Here is a 15,356-nt window from a genome sequence, read left to right on the forward strand (position 1 = left end):
ACCACAAGTGACTACCATATGCCTTAAGACTCAAAATTACTCGTATTAAGAAGAGTTGCCAAATTAACAAATCTCCCATTGCTAGGCACAGTTTCTCTCCATCATGAAAAAATTAGACTATGATGCATGACGCCAAAGGAAGAACAAAGAATTGAAGAATGAAATTTCCAGTCACAGAAACAGACTTTGGCAGTAATTTGCAGATTTCAAACCTGTAAAAAAGGCAAAATAGTTTTATAACATAGCTACAGAATATGATTCTATGATAATATATTATATTATACACTCAAAGCATATAGGCTCTAGAATCATAGAACGCTTTGGGTTGGCAGGAACTTTGAAGCATCATCTAATTCCAACCCCCCTGCCACAGGCAGGGACACCTCCCACTAGATTAAGTTGTTCAAAGCCCCATCCAAAGTGGCCTTGAACAATTCCACGGAAGAGGCAGCCACAACTCCTCTGGACAACCTGTTCAAGTGTTGCACTACTCTTACACTAAATAATTTTATCCTAATATCTCATCTAAACCTACCCTCTTCCAGTTTAAAGCCATTCCACCTTGTACTATCACAACTGCATGCCCTGGCAAAAAGCCCCTCCCCAGCTTTCCTGTAGGCCCCCTTCAGGTGCTTGAAGGCTGCTATAAGGTCTGCCCAGAGCCTTCCCTTCTCCAGGCTGAACAGCGTTAACTCCCTCAGCCTGTCTTCATAGGAGAGGTGCTCCAGCCCTCTCATCACCTCTGTGGCCTCTCTGGACTCGCTCCAACAACGCCATGTCCTTCTTGTGTTGGGAGCTCCAGAACTGGACACAGTACTCCAGGAGAAGTCTCATGAGAGCACAGTAGAGGGGGAGAATCACCTCCCTTGACCTGCTGGCCCTGTTTCTTTTGATGCAGGCTTTTTGCCCACATTGCCAGTTCATGCGGAGCTTTTCATCAATGAACAGCCCCAGGTCCTTCTCCTCAGAGACTGTTCTAGATCCTTTCTCCACCCAGTCTGTATTTGTGCTTGGGATTGCCCCAATGCATTTGCAGGACCTTGCCCTTGGTCAACTTCATGCAATTTGCATGGGCCCACCTCTCAAACCCATCAATATCCCTCTGGAGAGCATCCCTTCCCTCCAGCATCTTGGCCACACCACACAGCTTGGTGTTATCAGCAAATCTGCTGAGGGTGCACTTGATTCCACTGCTCATATCACAGAAAAATGTTAAGCAGCACCACTCCCAATGCCTTAGAACTATAAGAAATTAGTTGTACTACAACAGTGCAAAGCATCTACCAGAATTTAGCATAAGATAATAACTACCTCATACAAGAATACACATTAAACTGGAGTGGGGGAAGAAAGCATGGCATGAACTCTTAGTGGCTGTTTTTTAAATCTCAAGAGGCAGCACTGGCCTGAGGGTGATTACAATTCCTTACCACTACTCCAGATGAATGAGTTCTAATTGCCTCCTCATTTTTTTCTGCACGTTGTTGGACTGTCACAAAAACCCACAGAAATAAGTTCTGACACATCTTGAAAGCTGAACTGTACTAGAAGAGCCTAAGAGTTTGATACATTTTAAATGCTTGTCTCTGGAGAAACTAAAAGTCTTATTGTGAGTATTAACAGAGACTCAAATGAATAAATGTTTATTAGTACAAATAAAGTGTACATGTTTGAACATTTTGCAGGACTTTTGGGGTTGAGCACAGAAGTAATTTGGCTGAGTCTGTTGCAAATACAATATCATCTCTTTACAGCGTAGCATTCCAAAGCCACTAATTTAATGCTAACATTTATAGTTTTAATGTATATGGCTTACATGACATTCACAAAGAGAATACAACAGTAAAGCACTTGTCTCTATGCTAATCATCTCATGAGCAAGTCACACAAATCAACATATTCCTCTGCACATTTCAGGTGTAGTACTGACAACCTTTTAAAGTAGTTCTAATCACTTCAAGCCAAACAAATTATAGGCTGCGACACTGGTCCCTTAATGCACAGTAACAAGAGAATGGTAACATTCTGCCAGGAGGAAGAGTAAAAGAAACATTTCAATATTACAACTGTGGCCAGTCAAGTAACAGAACAAAACAGAAAATTACAGAACAGAAAATAAAGAAAGTCAGACTCAACATATTGCATATGAGATTCTTAAGTCCTACCTATATTTTCTCTGTAAGGTATTTATCATTTTAGTTTATCGTTTAAAATACTTTCAAAATCTTTTCCTCTAAGAAACAGAGATGTGTGTTCTCATTATGGAGGGAACAGAGTTAAGAACAGCCCCTTTCTCACGTTTAATCATGTCCCTAAAAATATTCCCATGAACTACCACCTTGTTAAAAACTTCAGAAGGGAGTATTTCCAGAAACAAAACATCGTCAGATATTCAGTAACTGTGCTCTTAAAAAATTACTAGAAATTCAGCAGGATAAGCAAAAAGGTGAAGCTTGATGCCTCATTCCTACAAAAGCACACAAAAATAACGTGGGCATCAAGAATTCTGGGGTTCTTCTGGTACCAGGGTTAAATGCTCAAATCTAAGCAGCAGATCTTCCCTGAGCAGAGCACTTTCTCTCAGAGTTATGCACATCCCTTACAATTTGCTCCCTTAGTTCAAGTAGCAAGAGTAGAGTTTTGGACTAGTGGTCCATCCAGAAAGGGGCAGTAGTTTCTTGTAAGGTGAGACTTGCTTTTTTCTTAAAAAACAAGTATTCAAATAATTTTTTAATGCATGCAATAATACATTTTGGCCTACAAGCAATGCCAGAACCAAGCTGTATAGATGTTTTTCTATATAAACCCAGCGGTCATATTAATTCTGAATGCTATATTAAACAGAGATGAGAAGTGTTATGCATTACAGAGTCAGCTGTTTACAAGTCACCCAGGATGACAGCCAAATACATTTTTAACATTACCTCATATATTTCAAACAGTGAGGTTTTGATAATACTAAAAAAAAAACCCACAACCAAACCACAAATACTTCTACTTGGGAACAAAAATTATTAATGTATTTTCAGAGATATAACTTTAGTTTCATTTAACTCCTTCTGCTGGATACTCCTTTCAAATTTTTTCTGTATCAAAAGAGTGCATAACTTTACCTACTACTATGGACAGTTTAAAGAGCATCTTCTGTGGCAGTAGCAGAACAAAGAAAGCCAAAATGACAAATATATCCAGTTAAAATCAAGTAAGTATGTAACTTGATAAATACCTTGGCAATTCTATTACTGAGTCATGTTTATAACAACATTAATGAAAAATTAAGTTTCAAACAATTTTTATTACACTACAATAAAACAGATTTATCACATATAAGCATGCAAACACTGTTTTAATAAGTGTGAATAATTTTATGCTTTTGGAAGGAATTTAATTTTGGCTACATTGCTTTAATCTGTATAACTCCTATTCCATCCTGATGCAATGTACCTACTAACATGCTTGGCCGCTCAACGCTGACCTAGTTTTAAGTACTGACTAATCCTGATTTCTCCTGTTAACTTTCTTTAATATATTTACCAAAGATCAACACTAAAAAACAAAACATGCAATTCTGATCAGTAATTAGAGAATGATGCTAGAAGACATGTCTTATTTCTCCAAAGCTTTTCTTTTTAGAGTCAATAAATGCAAGGTATTATGCAAATTCATTATTTTAGAGCATGACACCAGCAGGGACAAATTGTGCATCAGGCAGATGGAATACTTACTTTATTCCAGAAAAATTAATATATGTATATTAATATAATATATATAATTCAAAATACACTCCTCAGGCTGAACATTTTCTTTTTTGGAAAAGTCTGATGTTTCAGTTCAACACAATGCTCAAGTAGCATACACTAAATCCTTCACATTTTCAGGCATCACATCCCTTCATTTTGTTTTATTATAAAAGCACACTTGCCAGAACCATAACAAGTGTTTGGAAAACAAAACTCAGTGATTGTTGAAAATAACTACAAATAAAAGATGCCTGAGTGATCTGAAACAAAGACCACAGATTTCAAAACTCAATGCCAGAACAGATTCACTAACAACACTAAAAAAAAAGTTTGAAATGCTTTATCTTTCAGCCTGGAATTAAGTTACCTTGCTGTCATTACAGAACCCAAACACAGAAACAGAAAAGTTATCTAGAGAAAGCCAAATCATTATTTAACTGGACTGCAATTCTACTTCGTAACGAAGACACAGCTATCACTATGTTAAAACTGTTATTTTTCTAAAACAGAAATTGAAGAGGACACCGTATTATGCCCACATTATTTTAATATCAGCTTGTTCTTTATTCCTAGGTCATACTGAAAGCTGATCTCTCACAATTAATCATTAGCACAGATTCGAATTAGAACTGAGGACTGTTCTGACAAATGAAAGACAGCACACCTGCAATAAACTTTGTTTTCCTAGCAAGAGTCTGTGCACAAAAGCTAACTTATCAAAACATATGTACTACCTCTGTTCCATGAAGGAAGCATATACCTGGACAATAGCCTAGTATAGACACTCAGAATCCAAATACCAGCATCTGTGTTAAAAAGAGGATTATTCCCTGGGAATGAAGCTAAGAAAGGTGAGAAACAAAAGAAATCTGGAGTTTTTATATGAAGGTTGAAAAACTAGGAGAAATTAGGGGGTGTAATTACAATTCCCCACAAGAGAAAACAGTGGAAATTTGATCCTGTGCTTTCCTACAGTCTCATTTAATCTCAAATGTATTTATGTGGTAACCTTGCCCTCTGCATGGGCATTCCTCCTCTGCTGACAGAGCATAACAGTATTTAAGGCCTCTGCCCCTTCTTCCAAATAGCACTGAATTTGGCTGAAGCAGTTAAAGTTAGTATCAGGTAAGAAAGGAAAAGCAAGTGAGGGTGTCAGAGAGGAAAGGAACACAGGCTGATACAAGTGCCAACACAACCTGAGTGCATGAGCTATGCTTCCTTAGGAGAACAGGCTGGTCAGAGCTCAGTTAGCTGATACCATCTCTCTTTAGTCTATTGAGCTACTCCACAACCAGCTGTACTCTAGACCTACCTAGTTTGGAAGAGGTTAGTTAATACGCTAATGCATCATAACACACACAACCTGAAGAAGCAACCTTCTACCATGTTAGATATACAGTGCTAAAATCTACTCCTCAAGTTCTTCAGCTATAAACACTCCTGTTAAAGATTGTAATGGTTACTAACTACCACAAAAACTCATGTTAGCCATTGGAATTCATGCACCATAATGCTCCTTGTACCATTTGATCTGAAATGCAGCATCCGTCTTCATACATAGACCTTGTTTGGACAGATCTTGCTGTTTGGACAACAGGCACCCATCTTACTCTGCAGTTGGAATTACATAAGCAGCAGAATATGGATTTCGCAGCACTGGAATCAAAGCATCAGGCAGAGGTGACAGCATGCTGGGTGTAAAACCCTTCCATGACTTAAGCATGGGAATTCTTGCTGATACAGATAACAGCCTACAACCTTCAGATGCCAAGACCTTTTTCTAGTGGCCTACTAGCTATTAGTGCTACTGGAAAACTTGCAATGCAGAAATACAGAAAAAATGGTGACGTAGTATAAAAAGATAGAAAAGGTTTAGATGAAGAAACTTAATACTCTCTTATCTCCACATACAAAACACAATTAAAAAAATATCCCTTAAGTTCTATTTTACATTCCATAGCACCAAGGAAGATTAAGCAAGAAACAAGCCAAATATCAACCCAAACGACCTAACAAGTTATTGTCTAGAATACTGTTTTTATTTCTACTATATTGTAATATACACAAATATATGAAAAGAGTAAAGTCTAAATAAAGGGTTTTTTTAGGAAAAGAGCAGCTTTAAGTTTTTTGTATTAATTTCATTACACATGGCAAGTTTTATTCTGTAGGATGGAGTTTTAATTTGGAGCCCTAGTTATAAGAAGTATAATTTCTTACAGCATAGACACTGAATTTTAACTTCCCAGGAAAGTTGTAATCAAAATGAATCCTTCTGAACACCAAGTTCAATGGTGGTACTGACAGTAAATTTGCATGTGTGCAAGGAAGAGAGTTGCCTTTGCTATTATTTACCAGGTGATTCAAATATTAAATGCCCTCAAGCTTTAAGAATGTGTTAAAATTCCAAATGCAAAACATGCAATGGGATAAATCCACTAACAAACTCAAACTCTACACTATCCACAGAAAAGGAAACAAACTTCCACTAGTTTTCAGCACGAGAAAGAGCTACCTGTATTTCAAAGTAAGCATTGCTCACTCTGCCTTCCTCCACCCCAGCTACTGCATTTTGCTGAGGAGAGCTAAGCCCACTGGAAGTCCGTCTCAATTTCTGAAGTAAAGCATTGATGTTACCATTTACCTCTTTCACTGGCATCATCGACGAGGACGATTTCTTCCAGCATGTGTCGTGGTGACCGGTTTATCACACTATGAACAGTCCGCAGAAGTGTGCTCCAAGCCTCATTGTGAAAAACAATGACAACGCTTGTCGTGGGAAGGTTGTCTGCATACACCTTCGTTTTACACCTAAAACAAAAACAAGGCATTTATTTGCAAAGGTAAAGCCTTCAGTTAGAATGGCAACCTTGAGGTTTATTTTTAAGTATCAATGCTACATTCACGATACATCAGTTCTATGCAAAGTATGACACAGGAGCAAATGGTGCACAGATTTCTATTTTTACCTAAAACAAGCCTTGACTTTTATGTATGCATCTATGTATTCCATCCTATCACTTAGAAAGGAGAACCTCAATTCAACAACCAATTCTAGAAATTAAAGAGAAATCCATACCACTAACACACAGAGATGATAACAGATTTTTTATTTCCACTCTCCCTGTTTTGTAAAGAGTAGCGTGCCCAGATACACTGATCCAAGCCCCTAATTTAGGCCTGCATTCTCTTGGAGGCCAAGGGGGAAACCCTAGGGACAAAGGGGCAAGGGCAAGAGAAACACAAGATATGAAACAGCAAATTTAAACTAGGAAGCAAATGCAGTAAAAGGTATATAATGAAGAAAATAAAACAACTAAAAGACAAGACTACATGCATGCTTCCTACATTTCTGGTAAGTATTATTAACACATTAATTATGAACATTTTACACCAAGAGAGGTTTTTTCTCCTCATTGCATACATGTTGGAAGGGCTATAAAAGTTCAATCAAATGAAAAGAGAATTACATTCACATTCCGAAGTTAGCATGGAAAACCATGGCAAATACGACATGACACACCCCAAGTAACCCCAGATGCAGTCAACTTTTTACACTCTGCAATACTATTTTAAAACAAGTGATACTTTCTTATCTCCTAGAAAGATCAATATGATGTACTTAAAGTACTCTTAAAAATTCTGAAAATACAATTCTGCTCTAAAAGATAACCATGCAAATTTGGGCATTCTCTGCACAGATCTGTTCCTCCTGCATATTTCATATCACGCACAGAAACTTAAGATAGTACCAAGTCCTTTAAGAACCAGAGCTTAAGTAGATCTCAAACACAAGGAAAACACTGACGTGGGAAAAAACTTCATTCCAACAAAAAAGCTTCTATTATAGACCAAACCATTGAGTCAGTTCACTGTAATGTAACCTGCTATTAAAATATGTTAATAAGTATTTGTGACTATTACCTTAACAGCTTGGCTGTCTGAAGGCTTGAGAAGTATATAGTGCATATTCTCTACCTTAAAATTTTAAGAACAATACTGAAGAAAAATCCTGCAATACAAGGTTACAGTATAAGCATTTATCCCCATCCTTTTTAACCCCTTTGGAAAACCCTGTGACACCTGGAACATCAGCCAAAACTGGGCTCCCAACATGTATATTTTATTTCCTGGGCAACTTGGTTAGCCAGAGATCATCTAAGAGAGCAGCTCTCATAGCACAGGCATTTCAACTCCGAGGTCCTGAGAAAAGCCCAGTGTCGACCGGGACCCCAGAAAAGAGCAATAAGTTCAGGTATAATTCAAGAAAGATCTAGAAGTGCTTTTGTAGAATCATGTTTCAATTATGAGAAATGAAACAGTAGGATCAGGCATTGTCTTCATTATTATACTTATTACACAATTATGACCTAATGTAATTGTCCACCACACTGAAGTGAACATCATATAATCTTTAGGGAAAGCAGCCACATATCCCCTGTTTTCCAATTTGATTCATATGTAAAAAAATATTGCGAAGCATGACAATTGATAAAGCTATTTTTGTAGCATATCTTGAAAAATAAAACAGCTTTTCACAAAAATGCTATGAATTTCAGATGAGAAATTCAGTCATAAGCCAAATAATTCATGTCCCATGTCGGTCACCTCTTCAGCCTATTCTGCTAACTTAAAATCAAATTCTCCATGTTATATTCCTTCTGCTGCACTGCTCCCAAGACCAGAAAATAAATGTCTGATTGTAGGCCTTCTGCTACAGTAGTAACATGAATCCACCAATTGTTCCTCTATTTTTTGGCAGAAGAAGTTGAGAGAAGTCTGTTAGCAGTTTTCTGTGAAAAGCAGTAATAATGCCTCATTCACAAGAACATCTTTCTAGGGTAGCCACAGGATCTACTATTGTAATATGAAATCTTTCATCTCCAGCCTTGCCTTTTTTATGGTTTAACAGAAGATTTTAATTCACTGAGCTCAAATCAATGAACTGGTATAACAAAAGCCATCCAAGTGATGAGGGACTACCATGTTTATAAACCATTACACTGTCCAAAGTATAAATATATCAAAACATTAAGCAACCATCTTTGAATGGGAACTTTTTAGCACTAAGAGGAAGGCATATAAGAATTTGTTGGGACACCTCTCCTTCCCACAAGGCATTCTCGCTGCCCTATCCTGCAGAAGGTAAACATCCTTCTTTCCATAATGAGACTTGCCTGTTCCCACCGCCAGAGATCAACCCCTTCTGGAGAAACAATTTAAGAGCCATCTAGACCAATATGTAAAAAGATGCCATGCATAACACAAGGATGTTTCATAACAAAACTGCCTTGGAAATTTTCAAATGCTATTCTTAATAAAGCCTTTGGTGTGAAGCTATTTTGGAAAGATTAATTGATGCAGGAAAGATAATGGAAAAAATTATCTGATTTTTAGTACTCCTTTCACCTGCCCTTCTAAATATACTTGTTAGCTTTATTTGTACATATTTTTGTTAATACATACAAATAAAAAAAAAAACCACAACAACTCTGATTTTAATTTTGAAGACACTGACAAACTCCTTTCCTTCCAGGAACAAATTGCTGAAGAACACAAGACAAATAAAATAGAACAGCTGAAACCTGTAATTAGAGCATCAGCCTTCTATGTAAACTTCATGTTTTCTCCTTACTAATAAACATTTAAATTAAGAATCCTTTTTTCTTTTTCTTTGAAAACCAATTACCCTAGAAAGCGATTAGTGCAGAATATAAAATAAAGTATTAGTTTTAACCAGCAGTTATGCAACATCAGTAGCAGAATATAACCATGACTGGTGTGACACACAGGGTATGAATTAAGGATAATTTGAATTTTAATTCACTACTAATACACTATGTTCCTTTTGTTGCATCATGTCTCAAACAGTTTTAAAATTGAGTGCATAATATTAGGAAGGCATAACATCGCCAGTTATTTAACGAAGACTCCAAACCACACTGGAGAACGCCTACTTCACATGGAATGCATCATCCTTTCCTTAATCTATGGTATTCACCATGCAAACTCTCAGCTAATGTGACTCCATATATTATCTAGATTGTGGAAACTCCTAAAAAATGTCAGCCATTTTAAATGCAAACAGAGAATTTCTGCCCTGTTACCTAAAGACACAAAAAGAATAGGCCAGACTGGTAAACATGATCAAGACAAAAAGCCTAATTACCCTACATTTATTGATGTACACATTCCAATGCTCAAAACAGTAATGTTCTTTATTTCATAGCAAGTCTCCTTCTCATGCATCAAAATACCCACCTAAACTGTATTAACCTTGTTTTCTTCCCCCTAATATTCTATTTCTTGCTGTCATGCAATTAGGTAATAAAACTGGAAATTAATTAGGAAATAAAATCAGTTGTCTGATACCTTTAATGTCCCATTAAAATCAGATTTGAGGAAAAAATTAAGCTTACAAGCTGTACTTTTAAAAGTTGTTTTACAAAGGAGCCACAGGACTATAAAACCATGACTCTGCTCCAATCTCTGAGATGCTCATAACACATTCTTCACAGAATTTCACCCTTCTGCAATTTTGCATCATATATTTGGAATACTTTGGTCTGGTCCCATTAAGCTACATGGTCACTCTTCGGTCCCTGTCTCCACAACAGCACAAGGCAGTGTAACAGGTCCAAATCCTTCATAACTTGAATTTAATGGACTAAAAGTGAAGGAAGGAGAACAGATCCAGCATCTATCTGTATAAAATTGCTAAAGAAGAACAGTTACAGCAAAATAAATAGCAGGTATTGTCCCTAACACCCTGTAACCTGATTTCCAAGTTTTAAATCCATTACAAAACTTCTTAAATGGAAGTCCAAAAGCAACTCCTGAGTTTTATTATGCTTCTCCATTATCAAGACTTTTTGTGAAGGCGTTATTTGAATCTTATATAGAAGGTACATGTTTTAGATAAGGAGATGTTTGGAAAAAAAAAATCTCAAAGAGAATTTTATTCAGTGGGTTGTGTATAACCACTTGATAACTACCTGATGCTACTTCAAATACACTTGAAGAGCCTCTGAATAAACTGCTTTCCTCTTCTCTTTTTCAGTGCACAGTACAAATAGTCCACAGGAGACAATACAAAAACAACCAGATGAGACATCAAGTGAGGCAGTTCTGTTTAAAATTAAGCCATTAAATATCAGAATTTAATTGCTACTTCAGAATAATCTTGCAAGGAAATACAATAACTCCTCATTTTGTACTGCCTACAACACCACAACCTATATTCTCAACTCTCCTCCACATCTGGCAAAACTGGAAGCCTCTCTCACCTCTTATGCCAGTGAAGGAATGAGAAAAATGTACTTCACCACTGAAAGGAGAAGAAATCTACCAGGCAATCTTACAAGACCCCTACTTTGAATTCCTCAGAAAGTGAAATTCTGATTCCTATCTGCTCTGCGCCCAACTGGGAGATCAGTAAGGCCCACCCACTCTAGCCATTCATCCACACCTAAGATCCAGAGGTGCTAGGAACCCTTCGCTATCCTAATGCCACCTCCTTCAGTTTACATGACTTACACAAACACTTCAAATATCACCTTAAAAAAATGCAACTGTACAGCCATCTTATTACAGAATAGCACTTGGCATTTTATCAATACTATAACATTGTATTCACGGATCGATGTACTTAGAAATTATTCGTAAGACCCAGGACTGAGTGCTACATGTGCCATATTATCATACTTTGAAAGGCGTATTTACAATGTTAGCAGTGACCTGTAAGCACACCCTTCAAAGTAATGCTAAATCATTCCTGAAAGTAATGTAATAAAATGGGATTTAATACCATGATAGCTCTTAAAGACTTTTGTTTCATAACCTAAAGAATCACTCTCCACCCCTAAAACAGGGTAGAGATCTTGTAGGAAATCAATTATATACTACTGTGTTTACATAGCAATACAGAATGAGGAAAAAAACTCATTCACTGAGGTAAAACATGAAAAAAAAATTAGGTCATTTTTAGAATTACAACATCATAATTATATTCTTCATTAGAAATAAATGCTAAATTTCTAAATACCACAGGGCAGATCTCTGCCCCTTCTGAAGCTGTCAATCGGTTACTGTCCACAGAGAAGCAATGAGAGGACAAGTAACAGAACATATATGGAATTTTCAAAACAAGGCCACTAATGCTTACCTAATCAAAAAATTGATAGACTTAAGACTACCTGAGCCACGATTTACTATACCTGATACCAATCTTATTGCCAGTTCCACCAGCCTTTCATAGGAACAAGGCACAACCCATAATTTAGAGTGTCTCAAACACATTAACAGCAGTAAAACATCTATGCAACCCTTGTTTTCTTACCCAGTGCACACAACCCAGAGCACTCTGACAGAAGGACAGAGATGGAACACAAGCAAAAGTGTCTCCCATGTACTAGGCAGCTCAGTTGGGAAATCCCAGTGGAGCTCACATTGGGGCTCGAATGTGCAGTATAATGCAGTGGAGATGCATTTTTGAAAGCTGTACTTGCAACAGATTGGGGCAGGGAAGAAAACATTTATCCATCTTACAAATTTAGTACCATCTTTTATCTTGCATACTACAAAAAAAGTTACAAATGAAAGCTGCAGTCATAAATAAACTGCATCCCAGAACTTAGACCTGACAATGGAATAATTCCAGTCTTGCTGAAAAATCAGGCTAGAGTTGAAGTTTGGAGGAAATGCTACACAACACTGTCCCTGTAATAAATCTGTTCAATATTACTGATGCAGTACAAACACATACAGTACTAGTACATAGTAGAGTCTCTGGGAAGTAAGCATCAACATCCTTAGACTTGAAAACACATTTCCTATTGAGGTTATCAAAGTTAATGCCACATCGATAGAGAAGAAAATCAGAAAATATTAACTCTCCTCTTGAAATCCTAGGTCTTAATTAATGATTGGTGATGAATATCACTGCAGTGTCATAAAATGTCAGTACTCTATTGTTTACCTGTCCATTTGCCATAAGTTATAGCTAGCAATGAAGTTAATATAACAAAGTTGAGACACACCTATGCCCAATGCAAAAACTTCTCTCTACTTAACTCAGGGATGAAACAGTTTTCAAGACAGACTCAGAATCACCCCAAAGCTGCTGAGACTGACCTACATTTCCACCAGAGGGTAACGCCCTGTAGCAGTGTCAAAACATGACAGCAAGAACCACCAGCACTCAAGACAAGTGATGTCTGTTTCTGATAAACAACAAGTCTTTTCTGGATATGAGCAGCAGCCTCACATCATCATTATGAATAAAATCTGCTTCTGACACAAGTTTTAAGAACACCCCAAGCCCTCAAACTGAAGACAATCAAGCTGGATCAAGATCAAATTTTCACACAGAAACAAGGCAGCTAAAAGGAATACTTCCAAGAAAGATGGAGTCACTGTCATAACATGCCAAACCACTTTTCACTACACAGACTTTGCGTAGAACCCCAGTTTTAACTTGCAGCCTCAGAAAGAGAAAGTACTGCAGATAATGTTGCTACAGAACTTCACTCTATCCCTGAAGCTGTTTCTACCAATCACATCAGGTTTAGAAAGAGGTCTTAATTTCTGTAATTCATACCACAACTCCAATTAACCTTTCTGAACAGGTGACCTGAATGTAGGCAAATCCCTTATTTAAACATTTCCATCCAGCGTGCTTAATGTCTGCCTTCAACAGTATTACATAATTTACCTGACATCAAGAGTATGAAATTTTCCTTTCTTCTGACCTCAAAGATTTGGATATAAGAAAGGTCATATTATCTCATGAGTCAACTAGAAATCTTCTTTAGACCCTGGAAATAAAACCCAAAATGGTCCCTTAAAACCATTGTGGTTACAGAATTCAAGCAGAATTTCACAAAAATAATTAGCTGCAACTGACAATTTTCCTTATCCTGAAAGTAATCACAAGAAAGTTTCTCTTGACAGAAGCAAGAATGATTCTGTCCTCAAAGACTGAATATGAACGTTAAATTCTGTAGCCAGATTACGTTCCATCTTCATGTATCAATTTGAATAAAGTCCAGGATATGGCTGCTCATCCAAAATGGAAGACATTAATCACTAAGAATGAGATTGCTGAGTGTGTGCATGTATATACAGACACACATGTATATATGCATACATGTGTATATATATGTTTATATATAAATAAAAGTTTACAGGAAGCAAGCTGATTTTTAAAGTGACTTTCTTCCCCTCTAAACTTTCTCTAGGAAAAGGATTTTAAGTAATTTCTTCCAGCTGACTCATTAAGTTGACATGAACAAGAACATTTCCAAATGTCGATTCTACGGTGGGCAGTAACAAGCTACATGCACCACAAAAGCCAGATGAAAAAATACTCCTGCTAGAAGGAATTGTAAAGTCTTTAATACCCTACAGGCTTTTAGATTTCCAGCATGACATTACTGGCCATCAGATCAGATTTCTTTCACGCATGTCAGGCTGATTAATAATCTGGATTTCCATCTTGTAACAAAACACTGAATAAACTCCTAAAATCTCCCATCACCTATGTTGACAACTTTTCTCTTTTTAATTATCTTTTCCATTGCTAAGACCTGAGCTAAATGAATACTGAAAGTTCAAAAAGCATTTCACAATTTATGAAGCTATTTAAATCCCCATGATCTCACAGGGATTTTAATACACACTTTCTGTAAGAAAGGTTTTTTTCCTCCCTGTGTTCAACCTAATCCAGTGCAACTGTGGGCTGCTGCCAAAAGCAATAATCCCACTTTTCACCATGACAGGTTTGTCCCATCCCTTCTTTGCACCAGATAGGGTAATCACACAGCTGCTGGGCGTGTTCCTTCAGCTGATTCAACAAAATATGCATTTTTTTCCCCTTTTTGGTGTGCAATCCTCCACCCAGTGAGTGGATGCAAATACTTCAAGTGCTGTCGTTTAAAACATCTGTAAAGTATCACACATTTGAGTTCCAACAGCATGGTCTTGCAAGTGCACCTTTACTAGTTTTACTGTGAACAGGTTTACTCAAACTATTTTCCTCACACACCAATTTTTATGTTTGATCAATGTGTCATATTATGATTCAGCTGCAGTATCTTAAAGTATACAGTGCAATTTGTTTTGAGAAGTCAAAAATTCAAATTCCAGTGCATTCTCACATGTACATTTAGGCTTAAAATCAACAATACATTTTTAAAGCGCACCTATGAAAACTAGATTGTAGTCCCATAACAGAAAAGCATTTTACTGTATCATATAATTAAGAGTGCCTAAATCTAAAAATGATTCTTTCTCAGAAGACAGAATTAGTCATATGAAGGACTTACTCAGAAAGAAGCCTAGCATAATTGCTATAAAGTCTACAACAGTCTTGTAAGTTCGACTTAGAAAAATGGCTTTTAACCGCAGAAGAAAAAAAAAAGTCTATTTCCTCCTAATTGTGAAAGCAAGCCTGGCAGCAGGAACAGAGCTGGGTAGTTTGAGTCAGCAAAAAAACCCTTCAATAATGACTTAAACTGACCACATTACTGTGCAAGTTAAGCATGAAGGTCTTAGAGATCAGCATCTTATTTTTCTATTAAGTGGCTGAAGACAAAGTTCATATGAATTCAGACCCAG

General features: G+C 36.9%; 1 protein-coding gene across 3 annotated transcripts in view; it reads right to left on the reverse strand.

Annotated features, from left to right (window-relative positions):
* Nucleotides 1-15,356, reverse strand: part of GALNT1 (polypeptide N-acetylgalactosaminyltransferase 1) — a 101,421-nt gene that overhangs the window by 18,107 nt on the left and 67,958 nt on the right. For all 3 annotated transcript variants that reach the window (XM_051612612.1, XM_051612613.1, XM_051612611.1), the window contains exon 5: nt 6,385-6,551. In XM_051612612.1, the coding sequence (XP_051468572.1) occupies nt 6,385-6,551 (167 nt within the window). The remainder of the gene's footprint in view (nt 1-6,384; nt 6,552-15,356) is intronic.

This window comes from Apus apus, chromosome 2, assembly GCF_020740795.1.
Source record: "Apus apus isolate bApuApu2 chromosome 2, bApuApu2.pri.cur, whole genome shotgun sequence".
Classification (NCBI taxonomy): domain Eukaryota; kingdom Metazoa; phylum Chordata; class Aves; order Apodiformes; family Apodidae; genus Apus; species Apus apus.